This window comes from Martes martes (genome assembly GCF_963455335.1).
Source record: "Martes martes genome assembly, chromosome: 11".
NCBI lineage: Eukaryota > Metazoa > Chordata > Mammalia > Carnivora > Mustelidae > Martes > Martes martes.
In genome coordinates this window covers 102,570,676-102,590,790 of record NC_137899.1, presented here as the reverse complement: position 1 = coordinate 102,590,790, position 20,115 = coordinate 102,570,676, and the positions used below count along the sequence as shown (strand labels likewise).

Below are 20,115 nucleotides of genomic sequence, written 5' to 3'. Positions count from 1 at the left end.
AATGCTTTTTTATTCGATAATACAACGGTTTTCTTCCTCTTCTACCTTTAGGGACAGGCTTTGGGGGAGATTTTGTCTTTAATTCTATTTCCCTGGCAAGGCCTGAGTGGGGAGGCAAACACTGGAATGCGTGGCTTGGCCCGTGTGGATGCCTGGCCCAACAGCTCGGCCAGGCCCACTGAGCGGGCGACCAGTTGAGTGCCAGGAACTTCGGTGCCGCGAGAAAGCCTCACTCTGCAGTGGGTCTGCCTGTTTCCGTAAACCCATCCTTGTCCAGCAGGGTGGTCTGGCTGCGGGGGCAGGGCAGGTCCCAAAGAAAGGGATAGAGGATGAGGACTGATGGGGGGTGGGGGGGCACAGCACTCAGGGACCAAGAACGCAGGAGGGGAAAAGGAAGGGGAGGCCAACCTGGGATAAGAGATGCGGGGGCGGGTGGCCACCCACCGCTGTGTGCTTTGGCGAGCAGATTGTAAGGTGGGCCTGGGAGCTAAGAGCAGCAGGCACTGTGGGTGGGAGGGGGCAGTCAAGGAGCTGGGTTCCATCCTTGGTCCAGAGAAAAACTTCAGTAACTGCTCTTACCGGGCGGGAGGTCCGGGATGGCTCGGTGCCCAAGGAGGGTAGGGGGAGGCACTGCTGGAGAACCCCCGAGGCAGAGGGGAGGCAGCGGGGCCGGCGTCTGCGTGTGTGCGCGCACGTGTGTGCGTGTGTGTGCCCCTGACTCAGCAGGGACGGCGGGCGGGCGGGGGTCAGAGACAGAGGGGGCGGTGGTGGGGCGGGCAAGGGGCTCGCGGGGCGGCCGTGACCCCGCAGGTACCCGGTTGACCCCGGGCAGGGGGCGGGGCGCACGGCGGGGCTCGCGGCGCCGGGGTGCTGCGGCCGAGGCGGGGCGGCCCCTTGCGGGCTTAGGGCGCCGGACCAGCACTAACGCGCCCGCCAGCAAATCTTTTGTCCCGGGCGGCGCTGAGCCAGCAGGGCTGCCGCCGGCTATATAGGGGCTGGCCGCCGGCGGGGCGGGCACACCATGGCGCAGCGCTCGGGAAAGGTGAGTGGGGCCCCCCCGGCCGGCCGGACGGTAACGGACGCCGCCCGCGCGCCGCCCGACACCCGCCGCCTGGCGCTGCCCGGGGGCCTCGGGAGGCAGGGGCCGGACTGTTACTGGAGGCCCCTGCGCGTCTGCCAGACCCCAGCAGAACTGGCAAAACTGCCTGCCCGCCCCGGGCGGCCTGGCCTCTGTGGCGTGGGGGTGGCACGGTCCCCGTCTCCACCGCCTGCAGCAGTGACTCGGGGGCGGTCTGAGGGATCTTGGAATGCGGGGGCCACCGGTTCCCCCTGAATCTCTCTGGGCCATGCCCAGGGGTGGTGCAGGAAGGTGGCAAATTCAGACCTCCGCCCCCCATTCTCTCCTCCCTCTCCTAGCAGATTCGATGCAGCCTTTGGTCGCCAGGGGCCAAGTTCAGGGTCGGTGGGGAGAGCATTACTCAGTCTGCAGCCGCTTGGTCAGGCTTCAGTAACCAACAACCCCAAGAGCCCATCATGCCCCTGTGCACCCTCCCAACCCCTCCCCCAGAGGGACCTCGAGAGCTGGGAAGTCATGTCCTGGCTCTCAGAGCTTGTGGGGGGCAGGAAGGTGAGGTGAGGAAGGTGAGAATGTAGAAGGATAGTCATCCGAGACCACGACCGTGACCGGGACTGTGAGGGTGACCTGGCCAGCGATGGCAGCAGTTACCAGCCACCGGGCACCGTTATTTGTACTTTGCCAGGGCCCTTCTAGGAGCGCAATTCTAGAAACTCCAAGAGTTATTGTGTGGTTGAATTTCACACTCCGTGGCAGAAAGTGAACTTCGGGGCCAGTAGAAGTCGTGTTGTGTAGTTTAGGGACAAGGGGAACCTGTCAGCGCCATACTGCCGTAGGACACTGAACCGACCGCTGAGCTGGCCATGTTCCAGCCCTGACGCATGCCCAGCACCCAGGGGAGCAGCCCAGCCAACAACGGGATGAGTTACATTGGAAATGCCCCCGTTTAGCCATGAATGCCCGCACCGCACCCTGACTTGTCTCTGTCGCGCTCAGACTTTCCCACCCAGGAACCTCTCTGAAAATTGAATGTTTGGTTATGATGGTGGGGTTGTGGGTGAAATGCTATCTTCTAAAAACACTTCCTTGGATGTTATGAATTAACAATGAACAAAGACTAAGTTGAAAAAACGCAGTGGGAGAGGTGCCTGGGGGCCTCAGTCAGTGAAGCGTCTGCCTCGGGCTCAGGTCATGATCCCAGGGTCCGGGGCTCAAGCCCTCCACCTCAGACTCCCTGCTCAGGTGGGAACCTCCTTCTCCCTCTGCCCCTCCCCCTGCTCCTGCATTCCCTTTCTCTCTTTCTCTTTCAAATAAATAAATCTTTTTTTTTTTAAATGCAGTGGGGGGCGCCTGGGTGGCTCAGTGGGTTAAGCCTCTGCCTTCAGCTCAGGTCATGATCTCAGGGTCCTGGGATCGAGCCCCACATTGGGCTCTCTGCTCAACAGGGAGCCTGCTTCCCCTCTCTCTCTGCCTGTCTCTCTGCCTACTTGTGATCTCTGTCTCTCTGTCAAATAAATAAATAAAAATCTTTTTTAAAAAATGCAGTGGGAGTTTGAAAAGAGCCTGTTTTCCAATGGGCCCAGGGACAAAGGGGGAGTCCCTATCCCCAGGTATCTACTGAAATTTATCTGCTCAACCATGACCCCCCCCCGGGAGTGGGGAGGGCCAGGTCCTGGGTCTGACTCAACGCACCTTCCCTTCATTCCTTCACCCTGCTAATGGGGTTGACCACCTGCCGTCCGTGGCAAGCCTGGGAATCAGGGTTTAGTTGAGGGTGTTGGACGCCAGGTGTCTGCTCCCAAGCCGGAAAGGACAGAACGCTCTGACCTCGAGCCCTCTAACCTGGCCTTTCTAGATCATCCTCTATGAGGGCAAGCACTTCACTGGGAGGAAGCTGGAGGTCTACGGGGACTGTGACAACTTCCAGGACCGAGGCTTTATGAACCGGGTGAACTCCATCCGGGTGGAGAGCGGCGCCTGGGTCTGCTTCGATCATCCCGACTTCCGGGGCCAGCAGTTCATCCTGGAGCACGGGGACTACCCCGACTTCCTCCGCTGGAACGGCCACAACGACCACATGGGCTCCTGCCGCCCCATCGGGATGGTGAGTGGGTCTCCGGCCAGGGGCTTCCTGCCAGAGGGACCGAGGGTCTGTGCTGCTCAGACGTGGGACAAAAACATCTGGGAGCGCAGCCTTCCCAACTTTAAGATCTGACGAGGCCACGGGATGTTTAAGATGGAGAGATGCCCCCAGGCAGACCCGCCGCTCCCCCGCGTGTGGGAAGCCATGAGACCGAACCCCAGAACGCCTGCAAGCTTTTATACCTACATTTATCAACGTGTATCGGGCAACAACCTCCAAGGTCCGATTCCAACATCTTGCTGAATGTTGCACTTAAAATGGCTGTTGGAAATATTAGAAGTTTGGATTTGCAACCAGATGGGGGAGAATTTAGCTAAAGCCAGGCTGATCTGGGCCGGGGTTATCCACCCGTGAGGGTCATCTTGGAGCACTTTCCAAGAGACTTCGGACGTGAGGGCTGTCCCTACCCGTGGTGAAGGACTGTTCGTGTCTAGCTGCCCTTACAGGGGGCAGGGGTGGTTTGAGGACCCAGCATTCCCATTCTTTTGGATTCTCCCAAGTTACAAGTGCCAGCTGAGCCGCTGGGAGGTCCACATCGTCAGGGAGATGGCTGCTTCCCGAACCAGACTCTTAGAGTCTCAGCTGCGTGTCTGTGGAAAGATCTTTCCCTGGACGTAGGGACCAGGTGGTGCCAGTGAACATCTGAGGAAGCCCCGGGAGGGTGCCTCGTGCACGTTGGGGGGGGGAGTGCTTTTCTACCGAGTTATAAAACCAGCTGGGCTTTGGCATCTCACATTGTTAAGAATGCTTTCTTAGTATTTCCACCAGGCCATAGACATTTGGAAACAGGAATTAACAGGGCTGACTCTGGATCTTGCAGAATGCTATTTCTGTGAAAACTATCCTGGGTATTTTTCAAATGCTCTTCTCCTAAGAGCTATCCTTGTGGCCAGCTGTGATGTGGCCCCATCCCCTGCCGCCCCCAGAGCTGGTCGCCGGGAGCTGGCCCTCCTCTGACTTTTGGAAATGCAAGGAATCTTCTAGGGCCCTATATACCGTCATCTCAGTGAGCCCACAGGGATTTCAGCAAATGAGATTTCTGTTATTTGTTTTAGATTTTTGGCTTCATGTTTTAATAAAAGGTTCTATTACGGTTTGTAAAATATTATCATTTAAAGGCTTGCCCCTGGGGGCACCTGGGTGGCTCAGTGGGTTAAAGCCTCTGCCTTCGGCTCAGGTCATGGTCTCAGGGTCCTGGGATCCAGCCCCGCATCGGGCTCTCTGCTCAGCGGGGAGCCTGCTTCCCTTCCTCTCTCTCTGCCTGCCTCTCTGCCTACTTGTGATCTCTGTCTGTCAAATAAATAGATAAAATCTTTTTAAAAAATTTAAAAAATACAGGCTTGCCCCTGGCCTGCAGCCCCAGGGTGGGGATGAAGGGCAGAGGAATGCGTTGGGACGGCTGGGGCAGGGGATCCCCAGTGCCGGCACCAAAAGGAAACCCAGTGGTCTGGTCCCTGGTCAGGGCACGGCCACTGTCTCCCAGGCGTCCGGCCGGCCCTCTCTAACCCTTGGATTCTTGAGTTGACTTAAGAGGAGCTTGGACTGGTTCAGGGGCTTGGAAAGCTTTGTAAAGTAATAGACCCCTTTCGTCCAACGAGGTGCCACACACCAGAAAAAACCGAGTGCCTTGACGCTTGTGCCGGGTGGCGGGCCCTCACTGCCCCCCGCCCAGCGCAGGGCTTCTGGGGTCCCCGGCTGCATGGGTGTCCGCGTAGGGGAGGGAAACTCAGTGCCCTTTGCCTTCTTTCCTTCCTCGGCTCCCACGGGGCCCACAGCATGGGGAGAACTTCCGCCTGGAAATCTTCGAGGGCTGCAACTTCACCGGCCAGTGCCTGGAGTTACAGGAAGACTGCCCCTTCCTGCAGAGCCAGGGCTGGTCCAAAAACTGCGTCAACGCCATCAAGGTGTACGGGGACGGAGCGTGAGTACCGGCTATACCTGTACGGCCACAGACCACCGCCCAGCGGGGGGCCCTGCCCAAGCCAAGTGTGGCCAGCCCGCCCCCCCACCCCCGCCCCGGAGGCCCATTCCCTCCCTCAGCTGCCTCCTCTACCCCAGGCGAGCAAAGGGGGCAGAGCCCCAGCCCGCAGGCCTCGCGGGGAGATGGACATCATGGTGGCACTCACTCCTGGTGGACAGACTGTGGCCGGGAGGTGGCGGGGTTTGGCCCAGGCATAGAGGGGCTTGTCTGCCCTCCTGCAGGAAGGTCATCAAAACCCCGGGCTAGCCTGGCTTCTGTTGGCCCCTGCACGCTTGGTTCCCTCCATCAGCTGGGCGTGGGCGGCCCACGTACCCGTCGTGCTCAGCCACCGTCGGGCACCTGGCTGAGGCTAGAGGGGGACCTTGCCCGGCTTGTGAGTGACGCAGCTAGGACTGCAGCCAGGCGTTTGGCTTCAGGTTGGTGTCCCTGGTCTAGAGCAGAGAGGCCCCGAGACCTCAGCCCCATCCCGTCTGCGGAAGAGCCCCGCTCGGTTCCCAGGAACGTGGCTCCCGTCTGGGCAGCTTCGGGATCCAGTTGCTGTGTGTCCGAGGTTAGGGTCAGGGAACGCCGCAACAGGTTCAAGAGGGTGGTCACGGGAGGGGCCGGATGAAGAGAGTGGCTGAGCCGGAGGAAGAACTGGGGCCTCTTTCCCTGGGGTAGCCTGACCCAGAGTCCCCGGCGGCCCCGCTCCTCTCCCACCATCCCTGTCATTCTGGTTCCATCAGGATTCATTCGGTCACGTCTGCCTCTCTCTGCCTCTCTCGGGCTCTCGGAAACCCCGTTTGCCCTAAGTTGATAGTAGTTGGGGATCTGGGGGGTCGAATTCCAGAACCACCATTTGCCTGGAAAACCACCGGCCAGATTGTGTCTCAGGAGACCAAAATCCACCTTTGCACGCTGAGACCCGTCACGGCCACCCCTGCACCCACCGGGGCGTCCCCCGGGGCCTCTTGAGAAAAAACCGTGGGAAGGCAGGAGCCAAGAGTCTCGACCACAGGGGCACGGGGTCTCCTACAGGCCTCGATTTGCCAAGCGGAGTTGGAGACCCAGCGGCTGCCTGCGCCCAGCCCCTCGCTCGGACCCAGGGCTCTGCTCTCCTCCCCCTTTGCCTCCCGTGACTTTAATTAGTTAAAGAGAGAGAGAGAGCGAGAGCGCTCGCGCCTTGGGCCAGGAGGAGCCGCCAGAAGGTCTGGCTCTGCCTCCTTCAGGGTCTTCCCAGGGTCTGATGGGGCCCTCCCGGCAGTGTCCCTGCTGCCTCCCAGACACAGGAATTAACTTTGCTCGGTTCCGGCCAGGTTCAGGTCAGCCCAGGATTGACCTGTCCCCGCAGACCCGTGTCCCAGAGGGTACTTCCTGCCCCCTAAGGGCACAGTCCCTGCTGCTGTGGATGGGCCTCGCCCACCTCCCCCCACGTCCCCCCACATACCCCCACCCCCCGGCTCCCTTCCTCTTCCTGCCCATTCCTTCCCCAAAGTCACAGAAGGAAGGCCGGGAGGAGAGGTTTACGGAGGAGGCCCAGCCCATGGGTGTGGGGAGATTGGGGGCACGGGAGGGGGGCAGTTCGGGTCCAGTGGAGGTCAGGGCGCAGGGAGGCCAGGGGGTGTGGGAAGGCCAGGATAAACCAGGTCGGCCCTGAGGGACCCTGTAGCTCACACACCCGGGCCTCCCCGGCCCTTCCTGACTCCTGACCCTTGTGTAGATGCACCAGGCACCGGAGGTGGAGTCAGGATGGAGAAGACGCCCAGGAGAGGGGGTGACGGGAGAGGGGAGCGCTGGGCAAGCTGTCCCAAGCAGACCACTCACTCACTCACTCACTCAGGGGGCTGTGTGGCCTCGGGCTGGATGGGCTGTGATTTCCGAGTGTGTCTCAGCGGGGAGAAAGTTCCTTCAACCGCAGAGAGCTTTGGGGCGGGAGGGCAGGAACTCTCAGGGCCACGGTAGGGGTTAACTGCTAAGTCAGAGCACCCCACGGCCTGGGCCTGGGCCCCGAGGGACCCCAGCAACCAGATCCGAGGCCTGTAGCCCCGCTTTGCTTCCCACGGTGAAAAAGCAGAAAGGGAGCCTCAGAAGTGAGGAGGAGAGGCCTGGCTGAGAAAAGGCGGGTGTGACAAGTGGGCTGTGAGTCCCCATTGGCGGGGGGCGGGGGAGGGGGAGCAGCTGTGATCCGCTCCTTCCCCCCCCCTTCACCTCTCTGGCTCCAGGCCCTGGCTGGGCCAGGAGGGGGGGTGGTGCGGGCAGGTCTCCTCTCCGGGCCAGGAAGGAAGGGATCCTGTGCTCAGCCGCCCCAGCCCCACGGTCACTGGCCTCCCTCTGACACCAGGTGGGTCCTGTACGAGGAGCCCAACTACCGGGGCCGCATGTACCTGGTAGAGCGGGGTGACTTCCGCAGCTGCTCCGACTGGGAGGCCCACAACGCCCGCATCCAGTCCCTCCGCAGAGTGGTCAACTACTTCTAACTACTTCTAGCCCCAAGGCCCCGGGCGTGCCTGGGGGCAGCCCCTTCCAGCTCCCCTGGGGGCTCAGACCCTAGGGAATAAAAATCAGAGAAAGGAGAGCTGAGCTGGCCTGAGTGATTTCCCCGCCCCTCCCTGCCACCGGGCAGCCGGTGGGGCACCCAAGGCCCTGGGCAGGAGGTGGCCGCAACACAGCACGGGGAGCTGGGGGCCCAGAAGGACAGCAGCGGGGGTACGGTGGGGGGAGGGCTGTAAGGCACCCCCGTGAGAGCTGGACGGGATCTAAAGGTTATGGAGTTGAACCCTTTCCTTTCACTCGTGAAAAGCCCATGCTCTGAATGGGGAAGGGGGAGCCTGTGGTTCCCAAGCAAGCTTCAGGGGGTCTTCTGGCCGGGAGCCCCGGACCAGCCAGGGTGAAGGGGCGAGAAGTGCGGGGGGTGGGCGAAGGCCCCGCCGCTCCCTCCCGGCTCTGCCTCTCCCTGACTCAGCATCTCGGGCTGCCAGGCCACGTGGTCTGCTCCGCGGCCAAGAGCCTGACCCAGGGTTCACGCGTCTGCCTCTCTGGCTGGTCTTGGCTTAGGGGTTTACTGGGAAGGCCCCTCTGAAAGGATGGGCTGGACCTCAGCGACACATTGCCCCTGTGTCCTGTACCGGGGGCTTGGAAGAAGCTGGAACACGTGGACTCGGACGGAATGGAGGAGGAGACTCGGGAGGAGCCGGAATGTGGAACATCACTCCCGTGGTCCCCAGCCTGCGCCCCCCGGGGCTGGGCAGAGCCAGGGGCTGGGCTCCTTTCTGTCCTCTGGGCGAATCCATGGGACCTCTTTGTGGCCTGGGCCCTCTCCAGGACACGGGTCCATCCTGTTGGGGGGTGAGTTCAATGGAAGGGAGCACTGCCCCAGGGGTGGGGTGGGGTCAGGGAGGAGCCTGTCCTGGACGGTAGTGGGGTTTCCGGGAATAAGAGGGTCCTTACTCAAGACACCTCCCCACCCACACTTCAGTGTCCGGCCTCCCCTCCCCCGTGAGAGGGTGGGAACCTGCCGGACAGTAGAAGTGGGACAGGTAACTCCTTCCCCTCCCTGCAGCCCCCACCCCCGCCGCCCCACCTGCACACCAGAATCCTGAACCACAGAGCAGCCTGGACTGACTCTGGCTGTTCAAATGGAGTTGGAGATGCTCCTTCCACATGGGTCCTCTCCTGTGGCCTGGGCTTCTGGGGACTCGGGGCCACTGGGCTCTTGGACACCTTCATGGAGATGGGTCCCAAAGACGTCTGTCTATGCCCCACGGCACCTGGACCGAGGCCCCTGACTGGAGGAGGGATCGGGGACCGCAGCAGTATGAAGTGTTCCCAAGAATCCTGGCCATTGGCTCAAGCCCCTGGTCCTGCTTTCCAAACCCCCCACACTCTGTGATCCTGGGGTCCCCTGCCCACCCCCCACAGTTTGCCTCTTGACTGGCCACGCAGACTCCCATCCCCTCCTTACCACACATCTTGCGTGTCCTTTTCCCAGTAGAGGAAAGGGGTCCCCACCGGAAAGGGCCCCTTCAGGCTGACCACTTCCTCAGGACCCCTGTGGGAGAGAACTTGAACCCGGGGATTAATACGTAAACTGGAATTGAGCTGTGGACAGGCTGGGGATGGATGGTAGGGATGGAAGCTGGGGTGTAGGGAGGGAAACGGGGTCCCTGAAGGAAAGCCAGAAATCTCCGGGCTTGGGTCCTGCGTGACGGAGAGTGGGACGGCCGTCCTGGTGGACTGTGAGGGTGCATTTGCTCCGTTTGCCGGGCCCCGCCCCTGCGCCCCAGGTCCCCCGCTGAGACCAGTGGAGAAGGTGAGTCATCGAGAGCTCCCGCTGTTCACCCTGGGTAACACTGCCAAGATCTGGGTGGCAAAGGCGTAGGGCCCCAGGAGTCTGCTGGGGGACCCCTCTGAGCAGAGTTTACACCCTGGGCAACCGTGCACCTGCCCAGGATGGGGCGGAGGGTGGGGCGGAGGCCGCCATCCTGCCATTTGTACGTGGGGTCTACGAAGGGTGCACTCTGCACCCCGAATGCCCCAGTCCACCTCCTGCAGCCCAGAGAGTGGAACCCCAGAGTCCCGGGCACTGTGGGACTGAGGGAGACCACGTGCAGACCCTCCATCCAGACCCTCCTTCCTGAGAAGGCTCAGATCATGAACTTGAAGAAACCACCGCAAACCGACAGATTACCAGTTCCCATCTTCAAGCCCGGAACGAAGGAACATTTAAACACACGGTCACCGGGTCTGAGCTGGGAGCAGACTTTGTAGGAAATGATGCTCTTGTTTTTTTCATTTCTCTGCCAGTTTGTTCCAGGAGGTAGAACTTTGCTGGGTGAAGTCCGCCACGCTGGTCTCTGCTCGTGTGGGCCCTGCCCATGGTTAGGACCCCGGCCCTGCTCAGCCGGTCCCTCAAACCTGCCCCCAGGTCTGGGACAGAAGGGTCCAGGGTTCCAACTAGCCCCAGGCTTCTAGGGTCCCACATCCCTTTACCTGCTGATGGTGATGATGGCCAGTGAGCATTTGTCATGCTCTGCAAGGTTACTCATTACGATCACTGATCCCAGGATGATAATAGTCCTGTCATCACCGCTGCGAGTGGAGGGACAGTCTAAGCAACTTTCCCGAGGTCACAGACAGGATTCAAACCCAGAGCTGGCTGACCTCCCTGTTCCCAACCATCCTGCTACCCAGCTCCACAGGTTTGCGGGTTGAGGCGGGGTTTACCATCGTTAAAGTAAGCGTCACCCCATGCAATGGCAATCACACGCTCTAAGCACAGTCCCCTGCCCTCATCCACACTCCTTGTGACCAGGGAGAGGGGGAAGCGGGCATCCTCGACCTGGAGCGGGGCATGTGGGGAGAAGCAGGACCGGCCTTCTGCCCCCGCGGCGTGAACTGGGAGTGAAGCGGCCCGGCTCGGGCTGCCCTCACGAACACCACCGCTGCGGGCTCCTCACCGTCCCGAGGCGGGAAGTCCACGGTCAAAGGGCCGTGGGGAGGGTTTCCCCGGACGCCTATCTCCTTGGCCACCTTCCCCGCGCGTCTTCACAGGGCCCTCCCTTTGCGTGCGGCTGTGCATGGGGACGCTAGTCATTTTGGATTCGGTCCACCTGAACTACCTCATTTTAACTTAATTGCACCAAAGAGTCACCCTCTGAGGTTCTGACGGTCAGGACCTAGGAATCTGGGGGGGCACGCATTTGAGCCCAAGACTCAAACCAAACAGCCTCAGTCAGGCCTTGGCGTCCTGCCCTGTGAAGTGAGTGCAAACCTATCTGTTGTTCCAACTGTATACAGTTGTAAAAACCAAGCAAGTAGGGGCACCTTAGTGGCTCAGTGGGTTAAAGCCTCTGCCTTCGGCTCAGGTCATGATCCTAGGGTCCTGGGATCGAGCCCCACATCAGGCTCTCTGCTCAGCAGGGAGCCTGCTTCCCTTCCTCTCTCTGCCTGTCTCTCTGCCTACTTGTGATCTGTCAAATAAATAAATAAAATCTTAAAAAACAAAAACAAGCAAGTAAGCCATGAGAAGGCGCTGTATGAATACGGGTCCTTGGAAGGAAGCCACGTGGGCAAAGTCACCCAGTACACTGGGACGCAGGGAGAAGGAACTCCATCGTGGGGGAACCCTAAGAGCCGGTCCTACCTACGATGTGACCCCAGACAGGTCACCGCCCCATGCCTCAGTTTCCCCTGCTGTGCGGTGGGGATGGCCACAGCGCCCCTTTCCTAGGGATTCCGTGAGAACTGACTGAGGAAGCCCTCCCACGGGTCCAGTCCTCCAGAAGCCGGGGGTGGGGGGTGGGGGAGGGGCGGGCCCAGCAGCCCTTCCAGGCCTTCCAGAGGTTTCCTGAACTTGTCCCCGCTCCCCAACACTGAGGAATATCGGCACCTCATTAACGGGTGATTTAATGCTTCACCCGAAGGGCTTGTGCTCCTGGGTGACCTCCCCTCACCCCAGCCCCCTGCTCCCTAATCTGTCAGCAAATCTGCTTTCTGTAGGGAAGAGGAAAAACAAGATTCCCACCAAAGTGCTTGTGGGCAGGCCTGTAATTTGTCTGAAGTCGGTCCAGGGGGCTGGTAGATGGAGGCCCGCTGCCTTCTGAGGAGAGTCGCACATGCCTCACATACCTCTGTCCCCACGCTGCGGTTTGGGGAGCAGGGACTTTCTCCGCGCCAGCCCTCTGCCCCCAGCCTGGGGCCCACCCCCGCCCCCCACCGACCGCTGTTCAACAGGCCCAGGCAGACCACAGGAGGAAAGCTTTCCCTTTGAAGATGCAGATGTCCCCGGCCTGCGGGGACCGGCCCAGGGGTGTTCTTGGGGCGCATTCCCCCACCCCCTGCACGTGGCCCGGCGGCTGTCCCCTGCATCCTTGGGGACTCGCGGGACGCAGTCTCTGCTGAAGCCTCCCGTCTCTGCCCTTGCTCCAACGACATACATTGGTTCCCCTCCAGAAACCCTGTGGGGTTTCCATGAAAACCTGTGGAATGAGAGACTTTTCTCAACGCAGTTCCGGGAAGGATGGTCCCGCGGACCCGCTCCGAGCCTCGGAACCGAACACGGAGAAGTGGTCTGGACGGGAAGTCTTGGGTTCTGTATGTTTTGCCACAATAAACACAAAGGTCTAGCTCCTCGTCGCTGGGGTGGTGGTTTGGACAGGAAGGACCCTCCCCGGATTCTAGAGGACCCTGGGGTGCTCCCTGCCCCCACCGCCCCCACCTGGAGAGTCTGTCCCCTTGTTCTCGATCACCTGTGGTTCCCGAATGCTGAGGGACTGGAAAGTGCATGAAACGACGTTCCTTCCACAGGGTGGCTCAGGGCGCCGTCATGGGACTGGGCTGAACCCCAACTTCTTAAGCCCCAGCCCCTGCTCAGCCGCACTGGTGTCTGGGGGCAGCCTGGGGACACGGGAGGGAGGGACTTGCACTGCAGTCTGTGAACCCTGGACATGGAAAGTGAGCATTTCTGTAAACAGGCTCTTGGCTCCCCTGCTGCCTGTAGCTAAGCCCCTCCTTGGAATCAGTGATTGAAAACACCCCAAGAGTCCTTGGCAGGGGCTCCGTGGGGGCTCGGGGTCCCTAGAAACTGAGACCAGCCCCTTGCTCAGGGTGGGAGGGGGAAGCAGGCTGAGCTGTCAGGACTGAGCACCCTGGCTCCGGTCCACGCGAACCCCAGCATCCCCCAGGACTGCCTGGCCACTCTGGGTGGAGCGGAGGGCAGGGACCCGGAACGGGTCCCCATCAACCGGGAAAGAGGATCCCAGTTCAACCAGAGTGGGTTTGGCCTTTGTGTAGGACAGCTCTCGTTCGGGATCAGAGTTCACTGGGCAGGAAGACCCACCCACACCCGCTCTTCACCCATCTTGCTGGGCCCCCAACATCCAGAGCAGGGAGCCCAACCACTTGGGGCTGAGAAAATTATCTCCGGGGTCCATTTCCCATAGAAGATTTGGGAGGCTGCCCTGAGTTCCAGACATGGGGAACATGGGGGTCACAGCTGGGCCCAGTCCACGCAGGGCCCTGGAGATTCCTGAACCTCATGGACAGAAAGGGCAGCAGAAAGAGGCACCCCCTCCCCCCCCAGGAAATGGGGCTGCTGGCCAGAAATCCTTTCCTGAGGCTGGTCACCATGAGGGGCACCTCCAGAGAGAGCAGCCTCCCTCCCCACACAGAGCGAGCACTCAAATGCCTCTTTACACATGAGGGGGCTGCACACCAAAGCCAGGGGTATCCGACCTATTCAAAAAATAAGACAGAAAGAGTCTGTGAAGACATCTTTGGGATTTTGAGAAAGGTAGAAGAAAAAAAGGTGAGGCCAGGACAACGTTAGCATCCACAATGTGACGTGGGGTACACGGTCCTGATTCTTTGCTAGGGCAGGCCTCCCGACTGGGCCCCGAGCAAGCAGGGAACAGCATCGGTGCCATGATGCAGGGTCCAAAAGATGAAAAGAAACCACTTTCCCAGGAGGAGCCCGGCCGTTCCTGGGACTCGGGCCAAGGGGAAATTTCTTCCATGGGTCCTCAGGACCTTTGCTGCAACCCACAAGCAGCATCCTCCACACATCCCCCTTGCAAAGAAAACAAGTTCCCTAGGACTTTGGCTAATAATGCCCCATAGGGCTGGGCTGATGGGATCAAGCCAAAGTAAACTTTCTGTGGGGGCGAATGTTTTCGCATCACTTGTTTACAGAGGGACGTTTGGCTAATTCTCAGTGAATCTAATTGGGCCTTTAAAGCAGGACCTGGCCATCCTTCATTATCAGTATCTATGAATCGCAACAACACAGCTAATATTTATTGAGCAATTACTATTTATTTATTTATTGAGCAACTACTAAATATTATTGAGCAATTACTATGCCCCAAACACTGTGTTAAACCACGTGTACGTGTGATGAACTGGGTATGTTATTCTCACTCTTTTATAGTTGAAGAAATAGATTTTAAAAATTATCGTAACTTCCCAAAGTGGCACCATGGTTGCAAAGGACGCAAAGTGCCCCCAACCGTGTGATCCCAGAGCGCGCTCCTGACTCCTGCCTCTGGCCCCACCACAGTGACCTTCCCCGTCTTTCTGATGAAACCTGTATGTGGGTCATTATATACAACTGAAATGGCTTTGTGGAGCTGAATGTCAGTATTTTTTTTAAAACAGTGCTGGTCAGAGACCCACTGAATTAATTTCACAACCCCCAATGGGTCCTATTTCTCTAGTTTGAAAAACACTAGTCAGCAAAGACCTAAGGAGATGCGACAGACAATGTAGACTAGCTAATCCAGTCCCCGTCTGCTCCCCTGGCCTGTTCTCACTAACGCATCTGGGAAAGCCAGCTTCTCTTTTCTCTGCCTCCCTTCCACAGACACAGCTCCGGGACACAGCCATGGGAAAAAGCTCTGGGCAAAGAGATGAAAGCCAAAGACTGTTAAAAGGACTTCCAAAAAGCTTTTTGCTGTCTTGATAAAATGTCTCTTTCCCCTGGCTTCCTGCCTGGAATGAAGATGTGATGCCAGGAGCTCAGGCAGCCTTCTTGTAATCATGAGAGCAAAGTGGAGAGAATCTGGTTCCAACCTCATTAAGCTGCTAAGCAGGGTCAGCAGCCACCCTTTTTGTTATGTTAGAGAAATTAAGCCCTATTTATTTTGCCAGGATTAATTTGCCTTTCTTTCTTCCTTCCTTCCTTCAAGATTTTTAAAAAGATGTTATTTATTTATTTATTTATTTATTTATTTAGAGAAAGCACAAGCAGAGGGATGGGCAAAGGGAGAGGGAGAGAGAGAATCTCCCCGCTGATCAGGGAGCCTGACACAGGACTCCACCCCAGGACCCTGGGATCCTGACCTGAGCCATAGGCAGATGCTTAACCGACTGAGCTACCCAGGCGCCCCAGGGTTCTATAACTCTTGAGAATATCTTCTCCGCTCTGCAGTCAGTGGACTAGTAGTGTGATATCTGTATTCAGAGGAGGGAAAATACGTGACTTAGTACGTATCCGTGGCCTCCTCGCCTTGCTGGTTGCTCTCCAATCTGCTAACCTTCCTGTCGTCTAAGCCACTGAGTTTGGGGTACTTCCCGATGGCAGTCACAGGCAACAGATCCAAGAGGAAAAAGCCGCCCGTGGTAGAGAGTGGGAAAACGGTCAAGTTCCAGCCGTGGCCAACGGGAATGAGGTGTCCACTGAGGCGGAATCTTGAAGGACTCTAACGTCGCTGTCATAAACAATTTTAAAGTGATGCAGAATGCAAATGCCACTGGAGAGAGTTGTTTCTAGAGCATTGGGCATTTGGATACACCCCAAGATTAAATCTCAAAGTGCTTGGTGGAACCCAGGACTTTCTGTGAACAGACTAAAGATCTCACCGGAAACAAAGTTTAGAGACTGATTCTGTCGATTGCTACATGAAAACATCAGTTGAATCCACAAACCTTCCAGGTCTTTCATGTGAAATTTCAAGCCTATTTCAAGTACTAATGAGAAAAGAATGAGAGCTTGAGACCCCCAACTGTTGGGATGCATAAGGTTGGGGGATTTGGAGGACTTGGAAAACCCCCAAATCCATCGAATCTTTAGAAACTCTCCCCACTCACCTGAGAAAGATGCTTTTCCCTTGGGGCGCCTGGGTGGCTCAGTCGGTTAAGCGTCTGCCTTCAGCTCAGGTCATGATCCCAGAGTTCTGGAATCAAGCCTTACATCAGGCTCCCTGCTCAGCAGGGAGTCTGTTTCTCCCTCTGCCCCTCCCCCATGCCCCTTCATGCTCTTTCTCTCTTTGCCTCTGAAATAAAGAAAATCTTTAAAAAAAAAAAAAAAAGATGCTTTTCCCTTGAAGGAGAAGTGAACAGTGTTCTTGCCGAACCCCTCACGGCTGCCTGCCCAGTGATGGGGTTTCAGCTTGTATGCCTCGGACTAGAGGCAGAGATGCAGAAACAAAGCAAGGAGAGAAACACCAGAGAAATTGCAGGATTTCACAAATTTCCATCATCAGAAGTCTGGAGAAGGTGGGAATGGATTTTGAGGGTGCTTGACCAAGAAGGAGGAACACAATTCTAGATCCGATTGAGGGTACAGAGAAGACGATCCTGTGTTTCACACACTGACTTGGGGACTGTGTGTTCTAACAGCTTAGTGGGCTGGCTGTTGCCAATTGATGGCAATGAAATGACCCAGAAAGCCTAGGAGCCCTTGCATTAACACAGAGGACTGGGTTCTAAGACTGTGGGAGACGGGAATGCTGAGTTGGACCCACTCACGTGTACCCCCCACCCACCCCTCACAGGCACCCTGAGGGCACCCACTTGATTCCAACCCCCCCCACCTTGCCACAAGGAATAAACTGGTGACAGACGTTCCAGAATTGAAAAGGCTGTCTCTACGGGCTGCCGGGGAATGCTAACAGGAGGCACTGTGATGGAAAGGTCTGGTTTCTGGGGGGGTAGAGGAGCATCTGCTGGGAGCGACGGTGGGTAGGTCGTTTCTCAGAGTGTAAGGCAGGTGCGGAGCTTGGTTCTCTGGGAGCCCTGTCACCTTCCAAGGTCTCGGGGCTCCGGGTCATTAACAGGGATCACCTGGCGTTACATCAGTAAGCGACCCTCTGAAGTCACCCTTGATCTGCAGGGTCGGAAGGTGAAGAGAGGCCTGTTTGGGGCCAACATATGAGAGAATCGCACAATTCCCAGACCTGGTGCTTTATGGAGTGGGATGACCACTCACCTGGAGGAAGATGCTTGCCACAATGTCGCAGGTGCCTCCTGCGACTTCTTGCTGGTTTTTTAAAAGTTGGACCTTGGGTCATTTCCTCAGATACAGATGTAGGGGGAAGGTAAATAAATACTTAAACTTCTTTTTTTTTTTTAAAGATTTTATTCATTTATTTGACAGGCAGAGATCACAAGTAGGCAGAGAGGCAGGCAGAGAAAGAGAGGGAGAAGCAGGCTCCCCGCTGAGCAGAGAGCCCTATGCGGGGCTCGATCCCAGGACCCTGAGATCATGACCTGAGCTGAAGGCAGAGGCTTAACCCACTGAGTCACCCAGGCGTCCCAATACTTAAACTTCTTTTAAAAAAAGATTTTATTTATTTGAGAGAGACAGCAGGAGCTGGGGGAGAGGCAGAGAGAGAAGCAGACTCCCTGCTGAGCAGGGGCCCTGAGCCCAAAGAAGGCACTTAACCAACAGAGGCCTGGGCTCCAGTCCAGCCTCTGCTCTGCTAGCTGGGGAAGCCTGGGAGAGTTACCTACTGTCTCTGTGTCTCCATCTGTCTATGATAAGATGGGATGTGAATAGGACCTCTTCAAGAGGTTATTAGGAAGGGGCGCCTGACTGGCTTGTTGGTAGAACCTGCAACTCTTGACCTCAGAGTTGTGAGTTCAAACCCCACATTGGGCATGGAGATTACTTAAAAAAAAAAAAAGTTATTCTGAGGATAATGAAATAAGACCTATAAAGCACTTGTAACACGTTCCAGCATATTCTAAGTGCTCAGTACATATTACTTATTGGGAATAAAGTTTAGGGTATCCACAATCTCACCTGGCAGAGATAGGACCCAGAAACTAGGGGACCAGCAATGGGTCATGGGGACAGATGACACATATGTCAGTTCTAGAAACAAGAATGGTAGCCTCTGTCCTTTCTTTTTGCTTGCTGGGTCACATACATCTTTAAAACGTTCTTCTGTTTGTAGGTGATATAGGCTTTTGGTTGATTTTATTTTCGTCCACAGGTTGTAGGATATTAAGACAGTATCCACATACTGTTGAGACGTGAATGTACTCAGAGTTCTTGGACTCGGAGACCGGCCACCCTATCATGTCACTTCAGAGCCGGGTGCATTGTCCTGTGTCGGGAATGGGGCAGTGTGTGCATGGTTCACATGGGGCGGTCACTGTAAAGCAGGGCGTTTGGGGACCGTGACCGTGGAAAGAAGGGTGTTTGTGTGTGAGCGCTGGGCAGCCAAAAGGAAGACTGCGGTGACATGGGGAGCCGTGGCTGGTGCGGGTGAGGCAGAGGTCAGGGGGCGCTGCTCACAACAGAATGAAGCTCAATGTAGGCAGTTAACTTTTCTCTCCTTGAAAGTGAAATCTGGTGCCAAATCACACCAGGAAAGAAAGCTGGAGCCAAGGTCAACTCGTAACAGCATCCCACGGACCCATTCCATGAGTTCCAGCTGCTGAGAGCCCAGCATGTCCCTAGTTCTTTACTCTAATCTGGATACTCACCTCGTCCTTCGATTCATACCCTTCTGATAAATCCCCTTCTCCTGCCAGTTTGCTGGCTTCAGTTTCTTGCACCACGAAGAATCCCGACTGACACTGGCTTGCTCCCCATCTCTGCTGCCAGCAAAAGAAAGGCACGCAGATAGCCAGTGGCACAGCTGGCCCTGGCTTTCACTCAGAAACACACAAAATTCATGTACAATACCCATAGTAGGATTAACAACTCCAGTACGAATTAAACTTGGCTTCAGAATCCTTGCAGAGGACAAGCAAATGCATCATTTTGTGGGCAGCTAGAAATCTTCTGGAATGAGTGAAAGCAGATGCTGCTAAACCAGCCTCCCGGGTTGTCCCTCCTAGTCACACACACACACACACACACACACACACACACGCATGCACACACTCCAACCAGGATGCCTTGTTGGGTCCGATGAGAATAAAAGTCACTGGCGAGAGGATGCCCACAAGCAGCATGTCTGAGATCTCTGTAGGGAGCAAGAGGCGGGGGGTCGGCTTGCTCGTCTCCATCCACAGAGAAATGCACTTAGCAAGGTGCCCACAGATCATCATCGGGATATTCAGGGAAAAGCCCTCTTGCCAGACCTTTGCCTGAGATTTCCTTCCAGGAAAATTTAGTGGGATTGGAGGGTAAGAAATTGCCACAAGCCTTCTATGTCTTAGGCGCAGAGGGATGGCCCTGCTCCTCTCAAGCCACTGATTTGCTTGCGTTTGTGCAGACAGATCATTTAGACCTGAATGTCCCACACACTGGGCGACTGTCTACTTACCCTCCCTAGGCCTCATTGTCCTCCTCAGCAAGATCAAAAAGAGAGTATTTAATACGAGAAGTTGCCGCGGAAGTTAAATGTTATTACACGATGTGTAATTGTGCCTGCCTTATCGCTGTCCCTGGATGATAGTGAAATAACATAAAAATTCCGATAGCGTAGGATTTCTTGTTTAGTATTTGGGGAGGAGAAAATACGTAGGAAAGATTTCTGCCAGCCCTGTAAGTCGTTACTTTCTGTTGGGACGGGGCTGGCGAAAACAGGGACCAGGTTTTACCTCTTCATTATCTGATGCAGGCAAGAAACTGGGGAGCAGTGGGAATGGGTGGGTTAGTTGCAGGGAGTGATGTGCCGAGAGTTGTTAGCAGAGCTGGCCCGAAACCACAAGCCAGACAGGGTTGTTGCCCGTACGGTGAAAGGTCGGGAGGCTTGGGAAGGTCTCTTGGTCCCAAATAGTCCTCCGTCTGCCTTGTGAAGGCTCAAATCTGGAATGGAGGAGAAAACATGTTTCTCTTTCTTCTTCTCAACAGCAAATGGTGGCTCAGAAACTCCCCTTCATGAATTGTGTGGACTTCCTGTGTCAGGAAGGACAGGATGGACCCTGTCCTGGGGGCGGAGAGGGTAAAAGGGATCAGACCAGGACCCTGAGGGAAGGAGAAACCGGACGCTCCTGGAGCAAGGGTCTTCTGTCTCCTTCGGATTTTCTTCTGAGCACCTGTATGGCCCCAATGCCCGTCGGTCTCACACCTAGATGCTGCCATGGCACCTTCGAGTTCGCAGGTCCTAAAAAGAACTTGGGATCAGCCTGTAGGAGCATCTCTGGACACATGTCACCAGCCTCCCTCTACTCCGTCTTAGCATAGTGCAGACTCCCAGAGTCCGCCACTCCTGCCGGCACGCTCCCAGGTTCTGAAGGGTCCACCTCCAGAATACTTCACTA

The 20,115-nt window shown here is 56.8% G+C and overlaps 1 protein-coding gene across 1 annotated transcript; it reads left to right on the top strand.

Moving 5' to 3' along the window:
* Positions 1 to 1,021: 1,021 nt before the first annotated feature.
* On the top strand, positions 1,022 to 7,655 carry CRYGN (crystallin gamma N; the record flags this gene model as incomplete). The annotated part of the gene is made up of 4 exons (XM_080818969.1): positions 1,022 to 1,042; positions 2,931 to 3,179; positions 4,994 to 5,139; positions 7,520 to 7,655. The coding sequence occupies 4 exons, from the start codon at positions 1,022 to 1,024 to the stop codon at positions 7,653 to 7,655; spliced, it is 552 nt and encodes a 183-aa protein (XP_080675095.1).
* Between the last annotated feature and the right edge of the window lie 12,460 nt (positions 7,656 to 20,115).